Here is a 26,659-nt window from a genome sequence, read left to right as displayed (position 1 = left end):
TCATAAATTTTAGAAAAAAATATTTTTTTGAAAATTTTGTTAAAAAATGTAAAAGTAATCTTAAAATTATCGTTACCAACTTGTAGAGCATTATAAAACGATTCGATTGACCTATTTTTGAACCTAATTCGATAATAAATTTCGAAATTATTGGTATTTTAAAAACCAAAAATTGTGGAAAATGACATTTTCTCAACTATTCTGTTTGAAAATTTTTGTTTAACTATTAAAACTATATTGTAGAGTATTTAAAAATACATTGATTGACCCAAGATTCAATCACTTTTACCATATTTATAAAAAGTTATTCATGTATTTTCCTATTATTATTATTATTATTATCTCTATGATGAAGCAAAGTGTTCTTTATTTGTTTCAAAGTAATAATAACATGAAAATAAAATGATCTAAAACTTCAACACGTAATTACTTTAATAATAAAATTTTTTTTTGAAAAAGTTTCCCTTATAGGCAAAAAATCTTTGTTTCCTTATTGGGTCAAAATATTATATTTATCATTATATTTCTAATTATATTTAAACATCAAAGAAGTTTTTGTTGGGATTAAATTATTCTCTAATTAATGATTTATTACCATTTATTAAATCAATTTTAATTAATTGAACACTATCTGCAAAAATTACACTGAAAAAAAAAGTATTGAACCAAGAAAATTTTTCTTGGTTGAAGCAAATCGTGGGATTGAATACGGCCAAGACTATTAAAGTATTGATTCAAGAAAACGATTTTCTTGACATAGGATATTTGGGAGAAGAACATATATTCTTGATAAAAGAAAATATGGAATTCGACCAAGAAGTTAGTCTTCTTATACGAAGTATGAAATGTATTAAATGAATAAAATATTTTCTTGTTCTAAGAATATATATAGTTAATTGAATTATTTTATTTGATTTATTCAATTTTTTGTAACGTTCGTTCAAGTAATTCAAGATTTAAATGAAGAAAACATTTATTTTGTGAGAAGAACAGATATTCTTGATCCAAGAAAATATGGAATTCGACCAAGAAGTTAATCGACTTGTACGAAATATAAAATGTATTAAATGAATAAAATATTTTCTTGTTCTAAGAATATATATAGATAATTGAATTATTTTATTTGATTCATTCAATTTTTTGTAACATTCGTTCAAGTAATTCAAGATTTAAATGAAGAAAACATTTATTTTGTGAGAGAACGCAGATATTCTTGATCCAAGAAAATATGGAATTCCATCAAGAAATTAAGTAGCATGTAAGAAATGCAGAATATATTTATTCAAAATCATTTATGTATCAAATCAAGAAAGTATGTTCTCTGTCCGAGAAAATATTTTCTTGATTTGAGAAAATTTATAGATTTTAATCAAAAAAATACTTTCTCAATACAAGTAAATTATTTACTTAAATTACCCCCCCCCCTTACCTCCATCCCATCTTTTCTAATACTTAGGTCAAACATTTTTATTATTTAATTAATTAACATTTATATTTTTTATTTAAATAATTAAATAATTGTTATTTTACATATATATTTACATTTAATTATTACTTAACACAAATACAACAAATATACCTTGAAAGAAAATTTTCCACGGTCGGAGGAATTGAACTCGGGTTGCACGCACCAGAAGCCGTCACGCTACCACTATGCCATCCTAGCCTCAATGGACAGTTTTCAAAAACTGATATTTAAGTTGCATATACATTTGAAGAAAAATATTTTCTTGGATCAAGAACACCGGCATTGTGTTAAGTAAAAAAAAGTTTCAAAGCAAATAAATAAAATGATTCGATTCAAGAAACATGAATTCTCCAGACAATACTTTATTATTTCGCTTAAGAACATGATATTCTAGATTCAATACTTTTTGGTACTTCGGAAAAGTAAAATATTTGGTTGAAATAATTACATATTGAGTTCTGCCAAATACTAAATTGTTAATTCAAGAATTCTGTTCAATGCTAATAATTACTTGACACAAGAAAATGAATTTCTTTCTTCAAATAAATATGGGATTAATTGAATATAATTTTTAATCAACTTGAAACAAATATTTACTTATATTAACCTTCGTATTTTCTTGAATCAGGATTATATGAGCGTTGAATTAAGTAAAAACTTTTTTAAAGGAAACAAAAGAATGATTTAATTCAAGATCTTACACTTAATTGAATTGAATAAATAAAATATTTCATTCCAGAAAATATAACATTCTCGCAAGAAATTAATGATTTTGAAACATGAGAATATAGAAATGCTTCAAGTAAAAGAAATGCTTAGATTAATTAATATTTCTTTGAAACAAAATAATTTTTAATTGAGTTGAAACAATTATTAACTTGTATTAATCTTCCCATTTTCTTGGCTCAAGACTATGGGTGTTGGATGAAATAAATAGTTGCTTTAAAGGAAATAAAAAAATGATTTGACTCAAGATACCAAATGACTCAAGGTAAATTACTTGACGTGAGAACATGATATTCTTGATTCAATACTTTTTCGAGACTTGGCGCATGTAAAACAGTTCGTTTGAAACAGTAAGATATTTACTTATGTCAAACCCATATTTTCTTATTTCAATAACTTTGATCAATGCTCAAAATTACTTGACACAAGAAAATAAATTTCTTCCAATAAGAAAATATGGGTTTGTTTCAAATAAATCAGGTCAAGAAAATGCATTTACTTGATTCAATGAACTTTTTTTTTCAGTGTATGCAAATGATACATTTTAGTGCTGTAAATAATTTTTTCATTTTGCAAAATGTATTAACCCATTAACGCCCACCAGGACGCAAAATGTACCATGATTTCACGACTCTTATTTTGTATGAAATAATTAGTTAAAAATTTTAGAAAAAACCATTTCCGACGTAAAATTTATCGCCCTTTCTGAATATGAAGCTAAAATTTGTTTATAATTATCTCAAAAAAATTTATAACAATTTTATTGCAAAAAAACACACTTTTTTATGAAAAAAAATTTTTCAATTATTATTTTGACATGGAAAACTAAAGAATATGGTCTCCAAAGCACAAAATATCGCGTCCTTGAACTCTCAGCTATAAAAATCCATAATTACTTTTTATTAAATTCAAGATGGCGGATATGAAAATGGCCATTTTTCCAAAATGCAAAAGGCCGAAAAAAATTCAAATGCAAAATTCAAAATGGCGGATCCAATATGGCGGACAATTTTTTAAAAAGTGATTAAATTTGCTTGAAAATGGTTACTCGGAAGTTTTTGGGGTCGCTGATTACGAATCTGATGTAACTTTTTTAAAATTCAAAATGGCGGATCCAATATGGCGGACATATTTTTTAAAAGTGATTGGATTTGCTTGAAAATAGTTACTCGGGGGTTTTTGGGGTAGCTGATTTCGAAACTGATGTTACTTTTTCAAAATTCAAAATGGCGGATTCAATATGCCGGTAATTTTTTTAAAAACTGATTGGATTGGCTTTAAATTGACCATTCGGGGGTTTTTGGGGATGCTAATTACGAATCTGATGTTACTTTTTCAAAACTAAAAACAGTGGATCCAATATGGCAGACAATTTTTAAAAAGTAATTAGATTCGCTTGAAAATAGTTACTCGGGGGTTTTTGGGGATGCTGATTACGAATCTGATGTTACTTTTTCAAAACTAAAAACAGTGGATCCAATATGGCAGACAATTTTTAAAAAGTAATTATATTTGCTTCAAAATGGTCATTCGGCGGTTTTTGAGTATGTTAATTACGAATCTGACTTTAGAACAATATTATGTTTATCCTCCACGTCCGTTAGCCGTCAACAAAATTTTAATGACGTTGCCCAGCTCTTATCACAAGGAGGTCGACGTGCAAAAAAGCTACTTCTTTTATTTTATTTAAAAAATTTTTTTTGTTTTTTTTTATTTAAAAATTTTTTTCTAAATATTTTAATATTTTTTTAAATAAATAATATAAAATTTTAATTCTACTTTCTAAATCTGAATCAACGATAATTATGACACTTATTTAATTATGACATTTTTTATACAATGATAAAAAAGAGACTAACACAACATGTGGTTTGATTGAAAACAAGTGACGCACATATATATGACACATTGAATGCACAATTTTTGTGTCCTTTGTTGCACTTTGCATGCTAGTGGCTATATTTTTCGAGGCAAAATACAAAAAAAAATTTGTAAATAAAATTTGAAAACAACTGGCTTTTTTGCACTTCGACCTCCTGGTGGTAAGAGTAAAGATCTAATCTAATCTAATCTGACACCGAGATCGAGCTGGATTTTCCTCAAGAGGGGAAAGTAAGCACCTAGGTTATAGAACCCATTGTACCAAACTCCAGTTCGCTCGTTTGTAGCAACTTCTTAGAGTCCTGTTCTTCTCCAGAAGTCCAGTATCTCTTCTATCGATAGGTTGCTCACCTGCTTAGGGTCAATAATTGCTTGACCCCAGCTAGATAGCCTGATCCTAGCTAACGCTGGGCATTCAGATAATATGTGAGTCGAAGTTTCGTTACTTTCCCCACACAGTCTGCACATAGGTGAAACTTGTCTGCCTATTTTATGCTGATGGTAGTTCAATAGTCCATGACCTGTAAGTAGACGAACTACGGTTCTAACTCTGATCTTATCGAGTTTTAGGAGATCGCTCGCTCGCCTCTTGTTGAGTGCTAACCCCAACAGAGTTTTCGCTTGCCTTCCCACCCCAACGCTCGCCTAATACTTCTCATGTTCCTTTTCACCCCATCTTTCTATGGCTCCCTTAACCAAGCATGGCATTATTGCCACTGCTGGTTCAGGACCTATAAATTTCGTCTCGGAACCGGTTTTCGCCAAGACGTCTACTCTTTCATTACCCTTGATTCCCGAGTGTCCCGGTACCCAAATCAATGAAAGTCTATTTACTGAACCCAACTCATCTAGTACGCTGCGGCATTCCCAGACGAGTTTTGATTCTATTGTGGGATTTTTCAGAGCCCCTACGGCCGCTTGACTATCCACACAAATACTAATCCTCTTGCCCTTTGTTCCATTTCGAATGGATATTTGGGCGCAAGTTAAAATCGCACAGACCTTTGCCTGCCAGACCGTGGCATATTGTCCTAATGACTCAGCCACTTTAATGTGGCCAGTTTTCCGATAAATTCCGAAGCCTGCACCGCAGTCCATCTTGGAGCCATCTGTATACCAGACTTAGTCCCCAAGTGGAAAACCTTTCTTCCAGTCTATTCTGGAAGGTGTAATGATCTTAAAGCGGGGTTTAAATTTCACCCTCTTGATCATTCTATCTTGCACCATACTTAATTCTGGTATTGATAGAATTGAGCGTGGAAGCTTGGTGTGTAAACCACCAACCCTCCACCTTCCCTTCGCAGTTAACCTGCTCATAGTAAGAGCCGCCTTTTTCACCGCGGCAATATGCAGAGGTACCTCGGCAAGCATGAATCCCAACGCAGCTGTTGGCGTGGTCCCCATTGCCCCCGTAATACCCCTGAAAATCATTGCCTGCAGTTGGCCTAGTTTCTCTTTAACCGTTATCAGTTGAGTCCTAAACCACCAGACAACCACCGCGTGAAGAAACCTTGGTTTTAAGATCATCTGATAGAGCCAGTTGACCATATTAGGCCTTAGTCCCCACGATGACCCTATCGCCCTTCTACACGCCCAAAACGCGGTACAAAACCTGCCATACTGATATTCGAAATGTTCCCTCCAAACCAGCTTTTTATCCAGTATTACTCCCAGATACTTAGCCGATTCAGAAAAGGAAATCTCTTTTCCATAAAATATCGGTTTTTTCAAACTCGGTACCTTATATTTTCTTGTGAAAACTACTATGTTCGTTTTCTCCGGGTTTACAGAAAGTCCAGTCAGATTGCACCAATCCCTGACAATCTTAAGTGCACGTTCCGTAAGTTCTAAGAGGGTCTCGATTGCGTGCCCTCTTATAATTATAAGGAAATCATCCGCATAACTTTGCGTATAATAACCCTGGCTATTGAGGTTCCTAATTAACTCATCTGCCACCAAGCACCACAATAAAGGAGAAAGGACTCCACCCTGTGGGCACCCTTTTGAGACCAGGCCTGTTACCTTAGCCTCACCATATTCCGCTTCCAGGGCCTTTTCTCGAAGCATGCTATCGATCCACTTAACTAGCGGCTCGGGCACACCTCGCATCCTGGCTGCCCTACAAATGGCTTTACTAGAAGTGTTAGGGAAGGCACCTTCGATATCAAGAAAGGTGCCAACCGCATAACCCCCGCTGCTAATTTATCCCTCTATTCTGCCTACTGCCGAATGGAGGGCTGTTTCTACTGAGAAGCCTGCTCTATATGCATGCTGTCCCTGATGCAGGGGAAAATCTCTAAGACATTCCTGTCTAATAAAATTATCCACCAGTTTCTCTAACGTCTTTAATATAAAAGAGGTTAGGCTAATTGGCCTGAAGTCCTTCGCCGCAGTATACCCTGACCGACCGGCCTTCGGAATAAACACAACCCTCGTCTTTTTCCAAGACTCCGGTGTATAACTTAGAGCTATACAAGCTCTCATAATTTTACACAGGGGTACTCTAATACAATCCAATCCCTTTTGCAAAAGAACCGGATATATACCGTCCCCCCCTGAAGCTTTAAATGGTTTGAAAGTGCTTATTGCCCAATCAATCCCTTCCGGAGTTACAACCCTGGCTGCTAGTTTCCAGTGTTCCCGATTTCCTCGGTTCCTACCTGGTCCTATGCCATGGCTGTTCTCCAGACCTTCTCTAAAGCCCGGGAAGTTTACCTCCATCAAGTGCTTTAGACACTCCCTTTTATCCTGGTCATACTGCCCATTAGGGCAGTATGCTCTCTCTACTTCTTTCTTGTAAGAATCGCGAGCGGTATGATATTCATCCCATGCTCGCTGATGCCTACGTTTCTTAGCCTTATTAAAGAGCTTTCTTACGGTTTTCCTATGTTCCTCCAAACGGGGGGTCCACCATTTACCGCCCCCATTGAAGCCCATTTTCTTAACTACACAGTTCCTTTCAAAGGAACAGATAATAGAATCTCGCAGATATTCCGCTGCAAGCTCTAACTCCTCCATCGTTCCATAGGAAGTGGGGAAGCACGCCATGGAGGCCCTGAGGTCTTCACTATATGAAGCCCAGTCGGTACTCCTAGGATTACGACCCCACTTCTGTTCCCGATCCTTCGATTCCAATCTAAACGTAATAAGCCTGTGGTCTGAGAGGGAATCCTCATCAGACACCCTCCAGTCCCTCACACAAAGACTTGGAACAGATCGTAATATCCAACACCTCTTTTCTGTTAACAGTAACGAAAGTCGGCTCATTACCCTGATTTAAAATGTCTAAATCTGTATCTAACAGAAAATCTAAAAGTCTTCTGCCTCTGGCATTAATGTCTGTGCTACCCCAAACAACATGATGCGCATTAGCATCACACCATATTAACAAGGGAAGCCCTCGCCTTTGGCAGTAATCTACCAACCTCTCCACCTCTCTTGGTGGTGCAGGTTCATCCCCTGTTCCCGGAAAGTAAGCGGACGCTATAACCACCTCCCTTTTATTTCCGTTCTTTTCTAGATACTTAGCTTTAACTACAGCTAAGTCCCTAGTAGTTAATTCCAAAAGTGGGAAAGCATCTAGACCTTTATAGATCAGACACGCCCTCGGAACTGGTTCCTGTGGTAAACTAACCAGCTCGCCACAGCCGTTCAGACCTCTAATTCTCCCCTTGAAAACCCAAGGTTCTTGAATAAAGGCTAAAGCTGTCTGCATCTTTGTCAAGCTCTTGGCTAAAATCGCCGAAGCGCCCTTACAATGATGAAAATTAATCTGCACACAATTAATCCCGGAAGCAGCCATTTTTAATGCTGATTCACGGTTTCCTCAGTCGCTTCCCCTCACTGAGTACCCTGCCCAGCAGCTGTGTCAGTACCTTGCCTCGCCACTCTTAGAGTGATTTGACCTAGCCCAAAACACAGTTTCAACTGCCGGGCTTGGAGAGCTTCAATGTCGCTCTTTGGTACTCCTAACGCGAGAGTCCAGCCCACAGCCGAAGCTTGGTCTGCTCTCCCCTCGCCTCCCGAATACACCCTCCACGCGGATGTATCCACCCCGGTATTTTGTCTACCGAGGTTTTTAAGGATTGAAGCCTGGTTCACCCTAGGACCGGGTACCCACGCCACAACCCTTACCAGCTTGATTAGCTCAGCCGGATCCACCACTTTGATGGCAAGACCCTCTAACGCCTGACTGAACCTAGGTATACGGCTATTTAGCCATTCCCTAGATTCTGAGTCCAGGCACTCTACTAGGATCGCTCCCCTAGTGAGGTGAACCTCTCCAAAATGAGGATAGGGTCCGACTTCGTCCCCCCCAATCTCCTCATGAATTGCTACCCTTAATTGGTCTAGATTAGCCAACGTCATCTGGACCCTAGGATAGCCTTCCGCGACGATCGCCCCGGCTAATGACGATCTAGTGATCTCCGCAAACGATAAGGTTCCCCCTTGTGGGCCCCTTATCTTCTTTGGCGGCATTCTATTGCTAGGGGAAGCCTCCTCTGAGTCCTGCCGTCTTTTCCTCGACCCGGACCCCGACGCCCTCCCCCCCACTCCAGAAGTGTTCTGAGAAGAGCCAGCAGTATGCGATTCGGTTCTCAGAGAGTCCCGAGCTCGCTCCCGCCTTCTCCTCCTTACTGCAGCCCCACTTAGTCCCTTGCCATCAAGGGCAAGGTTACCCAAGTGTTGCTGAACCCTATCTACTTGTTGCGAGGTTTGGTCCCCTGTGGTCCCAACCCCCGCCCCAAGCGTAGTCCCCGCGCCAGCATTGAGATTCCCCGAAGGGGGCTCTGCAATGCCCGCCTGTTCCGCGTTATTGCTTCGATCTTTGTTTAAATTAGTAGTATCCATTTTGGTCCCACGAGAAAAGAGGAAATAAAAGGTCCGTCCTTGAAGAGCCTCTATTCAAGGATAAGGCTAAATACATCCGACAGTTCGCCTGGTATCTAGGAGTCTCGTTACAGATACCTCCATTCGAGCCCCCTACGGGGACGGGTCGTCCAGAGGACGGGCCCCTCCTGTAACACAACCGTTCCCGAACTTTACGAGAGCTAAGTAATGCCTAGCGATGGTCTTCCCCCGTCCAACCCCCCACGGAAGAACCCGACGGATTTGTTAACCCTAGTATCATTCATCCATGGACACGAGTTCATCACGGATTGGGTGGCAGAGACTCGCGCCTCAATCGCCATGGCACAGCCAACGTAACCATGGAAGGGTTTCTTCTTGGTCAGACTTCCACCAGTGAGAAGTCTTCGGAATGGACCCGCGGTTAAGCCTCTGTCCATCCCGTCTCTCTCGATATCCCTCTAAATCCCCGTGCCCTGAGACACTGCCCAGCGAAACACAGAAAATTCGGTTTCTGTAGCGGCCGACCCATTTTAAAGGGTTCGACCCCCCATTCCCCACGAGAGATATCGAGAAGTAGCCTCCCACTGGGTAAAGCCCCTCGTGCGCCTCCCACCAACGGCAAGGTCTTGAAACCCCTAGGGAGGGAAGAGCAAAGATAAACATATTATTGTTCTGATGTTAGATTCGTAATCAGCATCCTCAAAAACCCCGGAATGACCATTTTCAAGCAAATACAATCACTTTTTAAACAATTTGTCCGCCATATTTGATCCGCCATCTTAAATTTAATAAAAAGGAACTATAAATTTTTATAGCTGAGAATTCGAGGACGCGATATTTTGTGCTTTGGAGGCCATATTCTTTAGTTTTCTATGTCAAAATAATAATTGAAAAAAAATTTTTCATAAAAAAGTGTGTTTTTTGCAATAAAAAGGTTATACATTTTTTTGAGATAATTATAAACAAATTTTAGCTTCATATTCAGAAAGAGCGATAAATTTTACGTCGGAAATGGTATTTCCTAAAATTTTTAACTAATTATTTCATACAAAATAAGAGTCGTGAAATCATTGTACATTTTGTGTCCTCGAGGGCGTTAATGGGTTAATTAACATTTTTCCCGTCTAAGACACTAAAATTTAAAACAAAAATTGTCTTTTTCAAAACATTTACAATATAAAATTTTTCATTTTTACTCATAGTAATCATAATAATACAACACTAACCTACCTAATTTTTTTACACAAAAAACATTTTTATAATAAAGTTTAAAAATTAAAAAATTATATCATTTATATTAATTTATTTTTAAATTTATATTCATAAGAAAATACAAAGTATTTATAAAATAAAAAAATCTGCCCGCCCTTCGGGCGGACACATTTTCATCCGCGCTTCGCGCGGGAGGCTCGTTTCGCTCGCAAGTTTCAGCGCGCCTCGGGGCGCGCGAATTTTGGTCGTCGCGCTTCGCGCTCCGAGGATTGTTGCGCGCTTTGCGCGCAAATAGCTCGCTGCGCTCGCAGTCATCCGCGACCGTTGTGCATTATTTGCGTTCTTTTCCTTTTTTCTATTATATGTTTCAAGGAATTATTTTTTCTTAAAGTTACTACGACTTTAAAGATTACATTCTCATCACATATTTTTGCTTGCAGATAATTGCGAGATTAAGTGAACTTAAATGCAAATTTTTGTTCTTGCTGATCGAAAATGAGAAATTATTTTAACTACTAAATATTTTCGCAGAAATATGAGTTGTTGAAGAAGCTACAATATTTTAAAAATACAAGTCGGGTAACAGTGACAAGCCTTAAGCCGCTCACTGCTACTTGACTAGTATTATTCCTTTCAACCACGCGTTCGTCCCCTTATTGCAGCCAGCCCTTCATTTGTCAATAACAATTATTTGTATAAACTGCTGCTCAAATTGATTAAATCATAAAATATCTTTATGTTTTTATGAACATCTTACTTATTTGCAAAATTTAAAAATAACCCTAGTTTCTAGGCGCTTTAGATAAGAAAAATAATAAAATAATAATAACTACATAGTATACTTCTTATGAGATTTAATGCAATTCGAGGGGTAAAACATATAAAAAAATTCAAATTGTTTATTTTTATAAACAGTTTGAATTTTTAAAATTATTAAATAAATAAATAATATAAAAAATAAAATAAATATATTTATTTATTTATTTATTTTTAATATAATAAATAATAATATTTAATAAATAAATTTTATTATTATTTTGAATTTTTTAAATTATTATTAAAAATATGAAATTTTTAAATTTACAATCATGAAAATATTTTCATTTGAAAGAGTGAACTACTATGTGTAGTCAGTGTAAATTTCATTAATTTACTGTAAACGCATTTTAAGTTATTAATTATTTTTTAAAATGATGTAGTATTCTGTTCTAATGCAAACAAAAAATTTCAAATTTAAAAAAACAGTTAAAAGTTTTACATGCAGGTCCTTGCAAGTGTCCCGCCAGCAGATCTTTTGGCGAGGGAAAGGGAAGAAATGTTTCTCTTTTCTAAAGAAAGAAGTTCCTTACATGAGGAAATAAGACCAAGCAAGGGCCTGATCCGCAAAGAAGCGAGGCACAGGCTCATAGAAAGATGGCAAGAAAGATGGGATGGTGAGGAAAAAGGTCGATGGACTTATCGCCTTATCCCGGCACTCGCCACCTGGATAAATAGGAAACACGGTCAGGTTTCCTATTATTTGACTCAGGCGCTCACAGGTCACGGGTGTTTTAACTCGTACCTGTGTCGCTTTAAATTACGCGAGGACGAGGTGTGTGCATATTGCCAGTTCCCTGAGGACAACGCGGAGCACACCCTCTTCTCATGCAAAAAATGGGACTTGGAGAGGCGGGCCATGTTCGAAGGTGTAAACAGTCAAGTTACACCGGAGAATATGGTATCGCTGATGACCCAGTCGGAAGAGAATTGGCGGCAAGTCGAGAACTTCATAATCTCGGTTATGTCGAGGAAGGATCTCGACGGCCGCCAAAAAGCGTAATTTAAACAGCTTTTAATTTCTTTTGTTTGTTTTTTATTAATTTATTATGTGATTTATTTGTCCTTATACATTTTTTAATTTGTTTTATGTTTTCAATATTATATACGCGTTTATTTTTTCTTTTTTTATATATCCGTTTGCAATTTTATCTTTTGACTGTTTACACTTAATTAAACATTTGTTTTGTTTTTTTTTATTATTTTTGTGCTGTTAATTCCGCTTTTATATTAAAATAGTTCTCAATTTAACTATTAACGCAGGATAACCGCAGAGAAAAGCAGAAAGTCGCATTAGCGACAGAGTTGGAGCGCCACCCTCGAAGGCTAAAGTCTTACGACAGTTCCGAGGGAGGGTAAAGGGCTCCAGAAGAAGGGTTACGGGTTTTAGTGGGTCGGGCTGGCAGTAGGTCGCCATTTTATTAAATTTACTCTTTTATATATTTATTTTTCTTTTTTTATCTCCTTTTGTTTTATCACACCAACCCTACATAACCTTGGAGTGCGGAATCCAAGGTATCTGTAGGCAGATTTCCCAAAAGTCTCTAAGCAAAAAAAAAAAAAGATTTAAAAAAACAATAAATTTTTTTAACACAGTAGAACTGGTCGGGCCCAAAAACTTAAAAAAAAAAAGTCTTTTAAAAAAAATGTTATAAAGAAAAGTTGTTTGTATTTTTCTAATCTAAAATAATATAAAGTTAAAAATTCTGAAATTTGAAAAAATTGAGTTTTCAAAATTTTGAAACTACCGTAGTTTTTGTAGTTTTCAACGAAAATGGCTGGTTAACGAACTTAACCTTCATTTTTACACCAACTTTAAGTGTGTTAAATTTAAAAACGATCAGATAAGATTTTTAAAAGTTATTGTGTCAACAACATTTTGGTCTACAGACGGACATACATACATACAGACAGACAGACACACAGACAGACGGACTCGCCGGACCATGTTTTTCGGGTTTAGGGGACCTCAAAACGTAAAGATTTCATAAAATTATCGAAAGTCAATTTTCGACCAAAACTAATACTTTCTCATGTGATGAGAATGTAAAAATTTGAATATTAGTCAGTTAAGGGGGAAAACCACATTAGAACGCTGTTTTTTTACCGTTTTTAGCGATTTTTTTTTTAAATAAGAATTTTTTTGAATGAAATAAAACATTTCCACTATGTTGTTCATATATATATAACTGTAACTCATATTTTTTATAAGCGTTTATATCAAAAATCTTCCAAATTGGGAGCTATTGCATATAGAGCTGCTTCGCCGGAGTTCATGTCTGCCTTGCAGTCCTGAGCCCACAAATTTTGTCCGAAAGCAAAAAATCAAGTTTATTCATATTTTATAATTAATATTTTATTATTAAGAGAACTAACTTTTAAGTGAAAATATTAATAATTGAAAAATTGACACTACTTTAAAAAAAAATTCGATTTTTTGCCTACTTTTTTGCAACTTTTTTAGTTTAAAAAAGGTACTAAATTGTTTTTTTCTTTTCAAGTTTAGTTCACTTAATAATAAATTTAATAACGAACAATTTCCAATTTTTCATTTTAAAATCAGTCAATAACTTTTTGAGCTACACTGCACGGCAATTTTTAAAATCCTGTTTTGAGAGAAACGCATTTGAAAAAATAGTATCAAAAATTGATATTTATACAAAAAATTTTTGTTAAAGTGATTACACTTTAATCGGCTATTCCAACACTATATAATGAGGCATTTTACGTGAAATGTCCTAAGTTGAAATTTCAACTTCTTGAAAAAAATTGAAACTCAAGGAATTTGTTGTTCTATCAAGTAGAAATATTATCAAAAAAATATTTTTGATTTTTTCGAAAAATTGGAGGGGGTAGAGGGGGGTCAATTTGACCAATTTTGCCAACACCGGCTACTTTGTGAATTTTTTCTGAACATACTTTTAATGGGAAAATTTTTTTAGAATGTGTTTCTGAAAGGTTTTTTCGTCCTCTTTCCAATGGTGTATTTTATTTTTTAATATTTAAAAATTTACCCTAATTTTTGATAATTAATAATTAATTTTACAATTTCTCAAAAATCGGTCCGTTTTTTTAAATAAATTATTGTAAACGAAAGCTGAGGTTTTTTCCTATCGGCATGTAAATTTTCAGAATGCCCTTTCATGTGCTTCATAAGTAGCATGTAAGTCTAATAATTCCTCTTTTCGTGACTTTCTACTCTCCTTAGTCTCAAAAGTGCTACGCTTATTCTACTAATCTACGGTAACCTGGAGCGCGCTTCTTTCATCGCTAGTACAGCGAGGACTTCGAATTTTGCTCTAAAAACTTTGTTAGCCTATTTTTGAATACCTTAACTAACAATTTATGCAAAAAAGAAAAAATCGATTTTTCAGACGTCTAATGTGTTTCCCCCCTTAAGTAATTTTTAGTTTTATTTAAGTATTTTAACATTAAATACTATTATAAAAATACTTTGAAATTAACATTGCAGATGGTCACTCTAAGCTTTAAATTTTTACCAATTTTTAAGAATTTAAAGTTGAAAATCACTAATCAAAATTATTTTCAAAATAAGTCAAAAACATGATTCTGAAACTGGCACCTTATTATTATGGCACCTGTTTATTACCTTCAAGACTCTAATTTTGAACTGAAATAAAAAATATTCTTTTTTTGTTTAAGACAACATAAACTTTTTTATAATAAAAAACTGGGTACTTGTTTAAGATTGATTAAAAAAATATTAAACCATGTAAAGTATTTCTGAAATTATATTAATTTTTTAATAAAACAAGGCAAACTCAAGGACGAGATCAAACATTTTTAAAATGATTCTAGAAAGTTATTTAAATTTCTTTACAAGTTTAATTGTTGAAAAAGTAGATAACGTTAGTGACTAAGACGGGAAAGTTGTTAATTTATTACTTGCATTTCTTAATTACAAAAAAGAAAAATCATTTTATATCATTAAAAAGCATCATATTACGAGGTGATCCTATAAAAGTGGAAGGCAATATAAGCATTTTTCCAACATGTACATCATTTTCTAACTCATTATTTTGTAAATAATCGATTAATCCTTGATATGTTTCACTTCTCAATTGAGCTTGATTGTTTGCACAAAATTGCAATCTATCTTTCTCTATTTTTACATAATTGTCAACTACCCATTGTTGAAACAATCTTCCCCCATATAAAAATTGATTAAATTCCTTATCTCTTATAGCAATTTTGTATTTACAATAGGCAGACCTAGAAATATTATGTTTTTTACTTCTAAAATCACTATCACTACGAAGCATATTAATATTATAACCTTTATTTCCAAGTGGATAAAATATGGGATAGATCCATGGTTCAACATTCGGATCTAAATTACTAACTGATTTCAGTTCCTTTGTAGACTTATTATAAACTGTTACATAAGATTCTGGTATCTCTCCTTCTGAGTTTGTATTGAAAATAGCAGCAACTTCATTGTAACTTTGATAATTATATCTTTTTTTATCAAAACCTTTTTTCAACGTGAACAATAGTTGTAACTCTGGAACATCTTCATTATTTTGTCTTGCTAATTCAGTTTCTATTTTAATTACTTCTGACATCATCATGTAAGATTTTGTGTATGCGTTTGAAGTTCTCATAATATTTTTTATATTTTGTAAAAGTTCTTTGTCCAAATTTTCGTTACTTTTTAATCTGTATCTGATTGATTCGTCAGGGTCATAAATAAATAATTGACCAAAACATGGATCCTCACCTTTATCCGGATATAAAGCACTATTAATTTGATAGTAAATTTGACCTTGAATTTTATAACAAAATGGCCCTCTTCTTCTGTTATTAAAATTAATTACATTAGCATTTAAAGATGCAAAAGAAAAAGAATTATTGTACAGCCTTATATTCTTTTTAAAATGACCAGATTTTTCATGAAGCCCTTTTAGCAAAAGCTTTAATTCATCTGGATATTGTATGGAAGTTAAAACAACACCTCCATGACTACAACAATCATTAAAACTAACTTTTCTACCAGCAACTTGTTCATCTTTAAAATGTTTAGCTTGACAATGTGTGCAATAATAATTCATTGGACCTAGATAATTTTCAACATTATTTGACTTAAATGTTTCATTATCATCTAAATCTATATTTAATATTTTCTTTGGAACAGAAATATTCAAATTTGAATTTATACTATTATTTACCAGTTTCAACTCATTTTGAATTTGATGATTTAATACTCTTTCACAATAATTTCTTGGACATAGAGTATTTTTTGTTTTTGACAAAGTACTTCTATCACTGTTTATATTTTTTAATTTAAGGTTTTGAGCATATTCTATTTTAGATTCAACTTGAAGTTTTTTCTTAGTTGAAGTGTGCACTTCACCTGAATAATTTACATTATCACTTTTACATTTCAGTTTTTGCCTTTCGCGATAATTTCTTTGAATTTCAGCCTTACTTTGTTTAGGTGTTGTTGATGATTCAACATTTCCTTCATTTATTTTATTTATTGCTCTCGGAAAAGAAAGGGAAGTGTTTGCTTCCTCTGAATAATTTGGATTATCAACTTTACGCTTCAATTTTTGCCTTTCGCGATAATTTCTTTGAATTTCAGCCTTACTCTGTTTAGGTGTTGTTGATGATTCAACATTTCCTTCATTTATTTTATTTATTGCTCTCGGAAAAGAAAGGGAAGTGTTTGCTTCCTCTGAATAATTTGGATTATCAACTTTACGCTTCAATTTTTGCCTTTCGCGATAATTTCTTTGAATTTCAGCCTTACTCTGTTTAGGTGTTGTTGATGATTCAACATTTCCTTCATTTATTTTATTTATTGCTCTCGGAAAAGAAAGGGAAGTGTTTGCTTCCTCTGAATAATTTGGATTATCAACTTTACGCTTCAATTTTTGCCTTTCCCGATAATTTCTTTGAATTTCAGCCCTACTTTGTTTAACTGTTGTTGATGCAATACTCCCTTTATTTATTTTATTTATTATTCTCGGGAAAGAAATTTCTTTCTTCATAGAGTTTTTAGAAAAGTTTGATTCTCCATAGTTAAGTTGAATATCTTTTTCATTTAAAAGGCAATTCCAGTCATTCACAACTATGCAAGATCTACTATTAGAAAGTTGTTCAGAGGGAAATTCACTTAAACTATTGTTTTTGAACATTAACATTAAATGATTTCTCATATTACAATAATAGTAATTGACAGAATCAGGCATAATATTAAAAAATAACGATGTTGCGAATGCTATTGCATATATTCCACAAGCAAGACTGTTTAATGGTTGTTGATCAACAGTTGTGAAAACTACTGGTGGTTCAAAAGGATATAATCTAATTAAGTAAGCCCTTTGATCGTCATTTAAATATTTTTTATTAAGACTATCAAAAATGTAAAGGCTTTTTCCATCATAATAAGTACAAATCCAATGACCAGACTTATAATATCCACTAAAAAGTATTTGAATGTGCTGCTTATTTTTCTCGATTGGAACTATCAAATCAAGTGTTTGTAAACACAAAGTATTTTGCATATTATAAAAAAAATTTGATTGTCTTCCCAATAGCTTTTGAAATTCATACATATGATCATTATTTAGCATTGCTCCTTCAGTGACAACAATACTTAAATCATCAGTAGTCAAATTAACAGTTTCTCCTTTGTTAGACATTGTTCTTTTATTTTATAAAATTTACTTATATCAAGGAATTAAAAATTTAAAAATAGCAATATTACAGTAGAATTTTAAGATCAAGTTTTATACATTTAATTATAAATATTATAATTTCTTTTTATTCAATGATATTAACAAATTTTGCCTCCTATAGAAAATACAAACAAATTTCCAATTTTGTCTCTTATCCAATATATAACCAATTTACTATTTTTCCTTTAATCCAATTTAACCAATTTCTAGCTTTCTTTTTATCCAATATAATTAATTTCCAATTTTGCTTTTTATCCAATATAACCAATTTTGCCTTTTATCCAATATAACCAATTTACTATTTTTCCTTTAATCCAATTTAACCAATTTCCAGCATTCTTTTTATCCAATATAATTCATTTCCAATTTTGCTTTTTATCCAATATAACCAATTTTGCCTTTTATCCAATATAACCAATTTCCAGCTTTTATCCAATATAACCAATTTCTAATTTTTTATTTTATCCAATATTCCTGTTATACAATTCAACCAATTTCCAGCTTTTTATCCAATATAACCAATTTTGCCTTTTATCCAATAAAACCAATTTAACCAATTTCCAGCTTTTTATCCAATATAACCAATTTTGCCTTTTATCCAATATAACCAATATTTATCCAATATAACCAATTTTGCCTTTTATCCAATATAACCAATTTTGTCTTTTATCCAATAAAACCAATATAACCAATTTTGCCTTTTATCCAATAAAACCAATGTAACCAATTTTGCCTTTTATCCAATATAACCAATTTTGTCTTTTATCCAATAAAACCAATATAACCAATTTTGCCTTTTATCCAATAAAACCAATTTAACCAATTTCCAGCTTTTTATCCAATATAACCAATTTTGCCTTTTATCCAATATAACCAATATTTATCCAATATAACCAATTTTGTCTTTTATCCAATAAAACCAATATAACCAATTTTGCCTTTTATCCAATAAAACCAATGTAACCAATTTTGCCTTTTATCCAATATAACCAATTTAACCAATTTTGCCTTTTATCCAATATAACCAACTTCTAATTTTGCCTTTGGATTCCAATTACATACGATTTCCAAATTATAACAAATTTTTTAATTTATTAATAAACATAAAAAAAATTTTTTTAACTTTATTAATTAACTTCGAAAACTAAACACAACTCAAATACATAATTATTTAAATGATTGAAAAAAATTAGAAAAAAGTATTTTAATGTATTTCTATTATTATTTAATATTCACTTATTTAATTATATTCACTAATACTTACTATTCACTAAATCACTATTTACTAATTCACGAAGTATTCACTGATAATTCACTTATTTAACTTTTTTATTCACTCACCTATAGTGAGTGAATTCCCAAAAAAATTGTTATACTTCAATTTCGTTGAAGACACGTAGAACGTGCTCCAAGGAAAATAATCGACGATATGATTTTTAAATTAAATTTTCGTTCTTATATTTAGGTGGTAGGCCCTAAACGTGAGTGTCCTCTTCGCACTCATAGATATATATATATATATATATATATATATATATATATATATATATAGGCCTGTATTTGACCCTAAGAAGGATTACGAACCCTTAAACAATAGCCTTTGTAATGGGGATTACCTCGGAGAACCCAGGTAATATTTTCTTTCTTCCTTCATCGCAAGGGAAATATAAAGAAAAGTCTATTATATGTATATATATATAATATATATAGTAATAGAAACTCCAAAGGTAACGGTCTCGTTAACGTCTGGATAACGGCGCCGATAACGCTTTCTCTGGTAACGGCTACCTTTCTTTCTTTCTCTAAAGGCAATGTCAATAAGAATGTCTCTCTTTACCTAATTTGCATATCTGCTGATTTCATATAAGGATATAACGGTCTCGATAACGTCTGGATAACGGCGCCGATAACGCTTTCTCTGGTAACGGCTACCTTTCTTTCTTTCTCTAAAGGCAATGTCAATAAGAATGTCTCTCTTTACCTAATTTGCATATCTGCTGATTTCATATAAGGATATATATCTTTCTGTCTTCTTCTTTCTAAATAAATAACATAAATCGGTCCCTGTTTATAACGCAGAAAATCTAACGCTATTGCTTTCTTCCTCTTTCCAAATAGAAATAACATAAATCGGTCTCTGTTTATAACGCAGAAAATCTAACGCTATTGCTTTCTTTCTCTTTCGAGGATAAGTAACATTAGACTGTCTCTATTTACCTAATTTGCATATCTACTCGTTTCATAATAATTACTCGTTTCATAATCCTTAGATTACAGTTTTATATAATTATTTATTTATATAATAATAATTTTACAATATCTTTAAATAATACAATGATTACACGATAGAGAGAGAAAATAAAATTAAATGTCGATATTAAGGTTTTCCTATATTTTACGAATAATAATAATAATATTATTATTATTATTAATATTGTATAATGTATTAATTATATTTAAATTTGAATCTCTCAAGATTACAATAGAAAAATTTAGTTTATTTATTAAGGATTTAAAATTCCCTGGAAAATTTACTAGGCACTGATGCCAGATGCCACAGATCCTATTGGAGAAAGGCCTTTAAGGCCTTTCTCCAATAGGTTTTAAAAACTCTGCGTCTGCGTCGGTTGCTATAGCAACACATGCTAAAATCAACGCAACGCCGTCATTCGCAGACAAACGCAGAGTTTTGGGAACCTATTGGAGAAAGGCCTTTAGAGAAATGCCTTAAAGGGGCACGGAACCAGTACAGCCAACGGCCTAACATTTTTTCAGTGTAGCACCGTAGACGGCCGCTTGCGGCCGTCGGAGGAGCTAGTAATATTAAAAAGTATAAATTAATGTTACCAACTCCAATTCCCGTGCAGAAATACACACAAAAACACTTAAAACTAAGACGAAAAAATATCGCACGCACTGGGAATCGAACCCTAGACCTCGAGGACGCAAGTCGAATACACTAACCGCACAGCCACGCAAGCTTGGGAGTTAGTCAACTCAAAGTACCATTTGAATGTTGGGACTGTATTATTTAATAATAAATTAATACATTTAAAGCTATACACTTAATAATTTTAGTAATAATAATAATAATAGTAATATTATTATTAATAATAATAATAATGATAATAATAATAATAATAATAATAACAAAATATTGTGATTTTAAATTATTTATAAAAAAAATTTTCTGAACATACGAAGTATATCTTTTTAAAATTGGATTATTTTTACCATCAAAATAAAATAAAATTTTTAAACCTGATTAGTGGGGCCCAGTTGTGGCCCTGATAAGGCCCTGATGTGGATCTTTTTAATACTTATTTCTCACGCATTAAAAACTTATTTATACATTTTAATAACAAAAAATTGTTTGTTTTTATTTAAAAATATTATTTTAAATAATATAAAATTATTACCTACAGATTTTAATAACAAAAAAATATTTTGTTTTTAAATATGAGTTTATATAATAATTTTGTATTATTAAAAATAATATTTAAAAACAAAAACAAACAATTTCCTATTATTATTTTAAAATTAAATTTTTTTCCATTATTAAAATAATAAATAATTTTAGACATAAATGTTAAAAAAAACCACATCAGGGCCTTATCAGGGCCACATTTGGACCCCACTGATCAGGTTAGTTATACTTTTTTCTGCAAGGATATTTACATTAATTTATATGTAATTAAATTAATTAATACTTTTAAAAATTTTATTTTATTTAGTCCAATTTCACTAAAATATTCTGCATATTTTTACAAAATTTTGTTATAAACAGGGGAGACTGGGGCTAAATGTTAAACTCTCAAAAAAATTAAAATTCATTATCTTTCGAACGGAAATAGTTAGAGCATTGCAATTTTGACTATAGAAGGGTCTTACCTTTTATAAATAAATGTCCGTAGTTGAGTGACATTCTGTTTATTTTTGTGGTGTTCATAACACATTTGTGTTTTAACCGAAGATTTGTAAATTTTTACGTAGAAGAAAATTCCAACTTTTAAGTATATTTTTTGAATTTATTCTTAATCACAATTTATTTGGGTACTTTTTTTGTTCCCCTGAAGAAGTACCTTAAGGAATTTGCTAAATATTTTTAGTCAGATTTTGTATATTTGTTGTTAAAGTTAAAAACGCACCCTGGGGCTAAATGTTAAGTGCATTTTTCCATGTTTTTTAAAAAAATTTTTCGTGTTTTTATGTTTAAAAACTATTTATTTGACATTAGGCAACTACTTGGTAAAAAAAGAAGACCACTCTAGTAGGCTAGAAATAGAATTTAACATTTAGCCCCAGCATGGGGCGAAAAGGTAAAAAAATCAAAATTTTCAAAAAAGGACAAAACATGTATTTTACGCGAAAATATTAGAAACTTTTTTATTGAAAGTTGTTGAGAACAAGTTACTCTACAATATTGAACTATACATATTATTTGCATCTAAGCGGATTTATTGCCTAGAAAAGAATGTTTTTGCAAAATTTAACATTTAGCCCCAGTCTCCCCTAATTTAAACTCTTTATTTATTGTTATTATTATTAGTTTATCATTATTATTATTGTTGTTATTATTGTTTTGTTACTATGTGTACAGATTTAAGTATATTAATTTATTATTACAAACAAATAATTGAAATATTTAATAATAAATTACATAATTAATGTAGAGCAATGTTTTTAAAAATAGTGAAACATAATTTTGAAAATCAAAAATGAGGTTTTTTCATTAAAAATGGTCGTTGTCGATCTATGTAAGATAAATTATAAGAAATATTTATTTCATGCATTTTTATCTTCGAAAGATATAAATTCAAAATTTAAATCCTACGTGGCCCTGATCTGAGCCCTAAGTTTTTCCTGATGTGGGCCTGACCAGAGTTGCCACGTCTGGCCCTGATCAGGTTTAGGCGTCAAGTAGGTCAATTTCTGCACGGGTTGGAGTTGGTAACAGTTTAACAGTTTTTATCAGCTAAGGATTTTTTCCCCTGTAAATTTAATAAAAAAAGAATTGAAAATAAAAAAACATAATCCCACATAGCACAATAGTATGAGGTAAGGTTATGTTGAGTACTAATCGTAAGGCTCATAAGGTTACACGATATTGCTGTGGCAGACCTAAGGTGAACTAAAAACTTCCGCCATGTTAGAGTGTGTGGTAAGTATATATGATAAGGCTATGGTAACCTTACACGTTAAGGTTGATGTAACCTTACACGTTAAGGTTGAGGTAACCTTACACGTTAAGGTTGAGGTAACGTTACACGTTAAGGTTGAGTTAAGGTTATATGTCAAGGTTGAGGTAAGGTAATTATTAAGTTGTAAGGTTGAGGTAAGGTTAAGGTAAGGTTGTGATAAGTTTACCAGTTATAGAAAATATTGACAAAATAATTAATAATATAATAAATAAATATTAAATTAGAAAGTTAAGTTTGTTGCTCTTCTCTATTTTGGAAACCTGACATGAAGCAGAAAATTTTGAAAACAAATTTGGGGGGACTGGGATTCGAACCCGGGATCGACGCGCATAAACCTAACATCCTAACTAACTGAGCTAAGTGGAGAACTGGTAGCAAGAAAATTAATTTTGCCTTTAAGGAGTTAATCATATTCTTGGTTCACCTTAAAGGCAACATTAATTTTCCTTCTGCCAGTTCTCTACTTAGCTCAGTTAGTTAGAATGATAGGTTTATGCGCGTCGATCCCGGGTTCAAATCCCAGTCCCCCAAATTTGTTTTCAAAATTTTCTGCTTCATGTCAGGTTTCCAAAATAGAGAAGAGCAACAAACTTAACTTTTTAATTTAATATTTATTTATTAATTATATTATTAATTATTTTGTCAATATTTTCCATAACTGGTAAACTTATCACAACCTTACCTTAACCTTACCTCAACCTTACAACTTAATAATTACCTTACCTCAACCTTGACATATAACCTTACCTCAACCTTAACATGTAACGTTACCTCAACCTTAACGTGTAACGTTACCTAAACTTTAACGCCCGTGTAGAAATTGCCCTACTAGGGCCATAGTAAGGAATGAAACGCCGCGCCCGATCAGGGCCAGATCGGGGCGACAAGAAAATGTGGATTTCCTGATCAGGGCCACATCAGGCGCGGCGTTTCATTCCCTAATAGGTCGGCCCTATCCGGCCCTGATCAGGGCCCCAGCGAAATTTCTACACGGGCGTGTAAGGTTACATCAACCTTAACGTGTAAGGTTACATCACCTTAACGTGTAAGGTTACCACAGCCTTATCATATATACTTACCACACACTAACATGTAACCTTACCTCCATGGCGGAAGTTTTTAGTTCACCTTAGGTCTACCACAGCAATATCGTGTAACCTTATGAGCCTTACTATTAGTATTCAACATAACCTTACCTCATACTATTGTGCTATGTGGGATAATAAGGAAATAATATTAAATAGTTTAAAAACTTTTGTTTTTATAAGTTGGCAACAGTTTGACAGTTTTTTAAGTTATCGAAAACTCTAGAAAAATATACAATGTGAAATATTTACAAAAATTCCGTACGGAATTCCATACGTAATTTCCGCACAGAAAAAAAATTTATTTAATTTTTGCAATTATTTTACTTATTTTTATAGTTTTTCTTATTAAAAACGTCAAGGAACTGAAAAACACACGTTGTTGATTTTTGCGACTGACATCTATTTGTTGAATGTTGACATTTTTCCGCCATCTTGAATAATCATAGATGGAGTTACCAGATTTGCCATTTAAAATTTTTCGCAGTGGAGTTACGAGGTTTGCTGGGCAAAATTTTTAGTCTGTTTTTATTGCATAAAAAGTTTTATCATTTGAATTATATATTTGTCTATTTATAAAGAATCAGATAACACAAAAAACTAAATTTCGACCAAAAGTGGAGTTACGAGGTTTGCAGATTAAGGTGACGATATAAGATTTAAACTCCTGCCCTATTATAATTATATTCTTTGTTACTATTATTAATAATTATTTATTATTTTCAATAATATTGATTTCAATTTATTTATTCTAATTTCTTTTTTAATAAACATAAATTGATAAATATATACCATTTGTCTAGTTTTAATTATCTGATGCTGAATTAGAATGTATGTTCATTGTTATTAATAATATTAAAAAAGTTTTTTGTTTATTTAATTTTCTTAATTACTTTTAATTAAAAAATGAATAAAAATAAATATTTATTTTTTATCAATTTCAAAAAAGGCTATCAACATTTTAAAAGTTAGCGCCAACAATTGGACAACCGCAGCTCCATCTGCAACATGCACTTTGCTTATGACTTAGGCTGCGGTTACACCTCTGCAGGCTGCCTGCCTGCGCAGGCAGGAGCAACGAGAGTAAGGGAGAAGTTTAAAGTCACTGACTCTCTTACTCTTGTATGTTACCATGACAACCTGCAGGCAGGCAGGCTGCCTGCAGAGGTGTAACCGCAGCCTTATGAGTATGCCTTTCTTACGGAAGCGCCTACGCGCCACGAGGCAAAGAGAGGAAACCTGTTTCTGCTAATGTCGTTTTAGCTTGTGAAACATAGGAACACGTTCGATGGTTCGCTGGTTCGGTGGTTTGATGATGTGATTGTTGCTAAATAAAAAATTTAAAATAAGAAATAAAAATGAACCAAATTAATTTAAATTGACAATTTTAATGTAATAAAATATTTTTTAGGTATTATTTATAACAGATATTAATTACGAGGTAAATTAGGTGCTTTAAAAAAAATCATATATTTTGAGGTTATAAAATGTGTTATGAAAAAGTAATGGAAAAAGGTCAACATTAGGCCTTAAATGTGATAACATTTTATAACCTCAAAATATATGATTTTTTTAAAGCACCTAATTTACCTCGTAATTAATATCTGTTATAAATAATACCTAAAAAATATTTTATTACATTAAAATTGTCAATTTAAATTAATTTGGTTCATTTTTATTTCTTATTTTAAATTTTTTATTTAGCAACAATCACATCATCGAACCACCGAACCAGCAAACCATCGAACGTGTTCCTATGTTTCACAAGCTAAAACGACATTAGCAGAAACAGGTTTCCTCTCTTTGCCTCGTGGCGCGTAGGCGCTTCCGTACTTTCTCCAATGCTTTTTTCCTAATCGCGCTGCGAGTTCTCTTCGATATTTTCGATATTCGATCTTGCCCATGCCTTCATGCTTTTTTTTGGTAGGAATGCTTTTTTTTGGTAGGAAATTCATTTTTTCTAAATAAACAGAAAGAATAGGTTAAGATATATTTACTAAAACAATAGATTCATTGCCTATATTATATTACTAAAGCCGTAAATGAATTTTCCTGTCTTATAAAACAAGAATAGAAAAGAGTGAATTTATTTAGCAGTATATATACTGAGAAAACTGGAAAGTCAAATTCAGAGGTTCAAAAAGTGTATGTTTCCTTTGCTTATGAAGAGAGTTAAATAGTCCTTCTAAAATGTATTTTGAATTGTTAATGGAAATCTACTTGTATATTCTCTCCCATTATATCTGAGGGTTAAAAGTTGCGCAGAAAATGTGTACGATCTGATGCGCGCGAAATTATTTTTCTGACATTTTATGCACGAAGTAGTATAATGGAGCACTCACAGCTCTGCCTGCCTGCGCAGGCAGTAATTGGAGTAAGAGAGAAAGTCAATTAGAGTGAAAGAGACAGTAAATTCAAATTTGTATTGCTGCCTACTAGCTGTGAGTGCGCCTTAAGGAGACCTCACGCCAATGCTTAGCAGCGGCAAAAATCAACAGATTTTGGGGGGGTAAAGGCCCAAGCACAATAGGTTCGCGAAAGTCGTTCGCGAACGCACAGCATTAGTTAGAAAAGGACAGAGATATATTTGTGTCCTTGTCTATCTCATGCGTCTCGTTCGCGAACGACTTTCGCGAACCTATTGTGCGTTGGACTTTATAGTTATGCAGGCTCCACAGTACCACGCTTTGCGTAACTAAACATCTTTAAAGATGA

General features: G+C 32.9%; 2 protein-coding genes across 2 annotated transcripts in view; one reads left to right on the top strand and one right to left on the bottom strand.

The window, feature by feature from the left end:
- LOC122500437 overlaps window positions 1–26,659 on the top strand; it is a 115,052-nt gene that overhangs the window by 74,484 nt on the left and 13,909 nt on the right. The window lies entirely within an intron of this gene.
- LOC122500469 lies at window positions 7,916–8,926 on the bottom strand. The gene has a single exon (XM_043609409.1). The coding sequence runs from the start codon at window positions 8,924–8,926 to the stop codon at window positions 7,916–7,918; it is 1,011 nt and encodes a 336-aa protein (XP_043465344.1).

This window comes from Leptopilina heterotoma, unplaced genomic scaffold, assembly GCF_015476425.1.
Source record: "Leptopilina heterotoma isolate Lh14 unplaced genomic scaffold, ASM1547642v1 Lhet_186, whole genome shotgun sequence".
NCBI lineage: Eukaryota > Metazoa > Arthropoda > Insecta > Hymenoptera > Figitidae > Leptopilina > Leptopilina heterotoma.
Note: the sequence above shows the minus strand (reverse complement) of the source record. Positions and strands in the feature narration are given on the sequence as shown.

Bases quoted from the DNA above. Each gene is read 5' to 3' on its own strand.
- LOC122500469 (XM_043609409.1), bottom strand. From the start codon at position 8,926: ATGGATACTACTAATTTAAACAAAGATCGAAGCAATAACGCGGAACAG.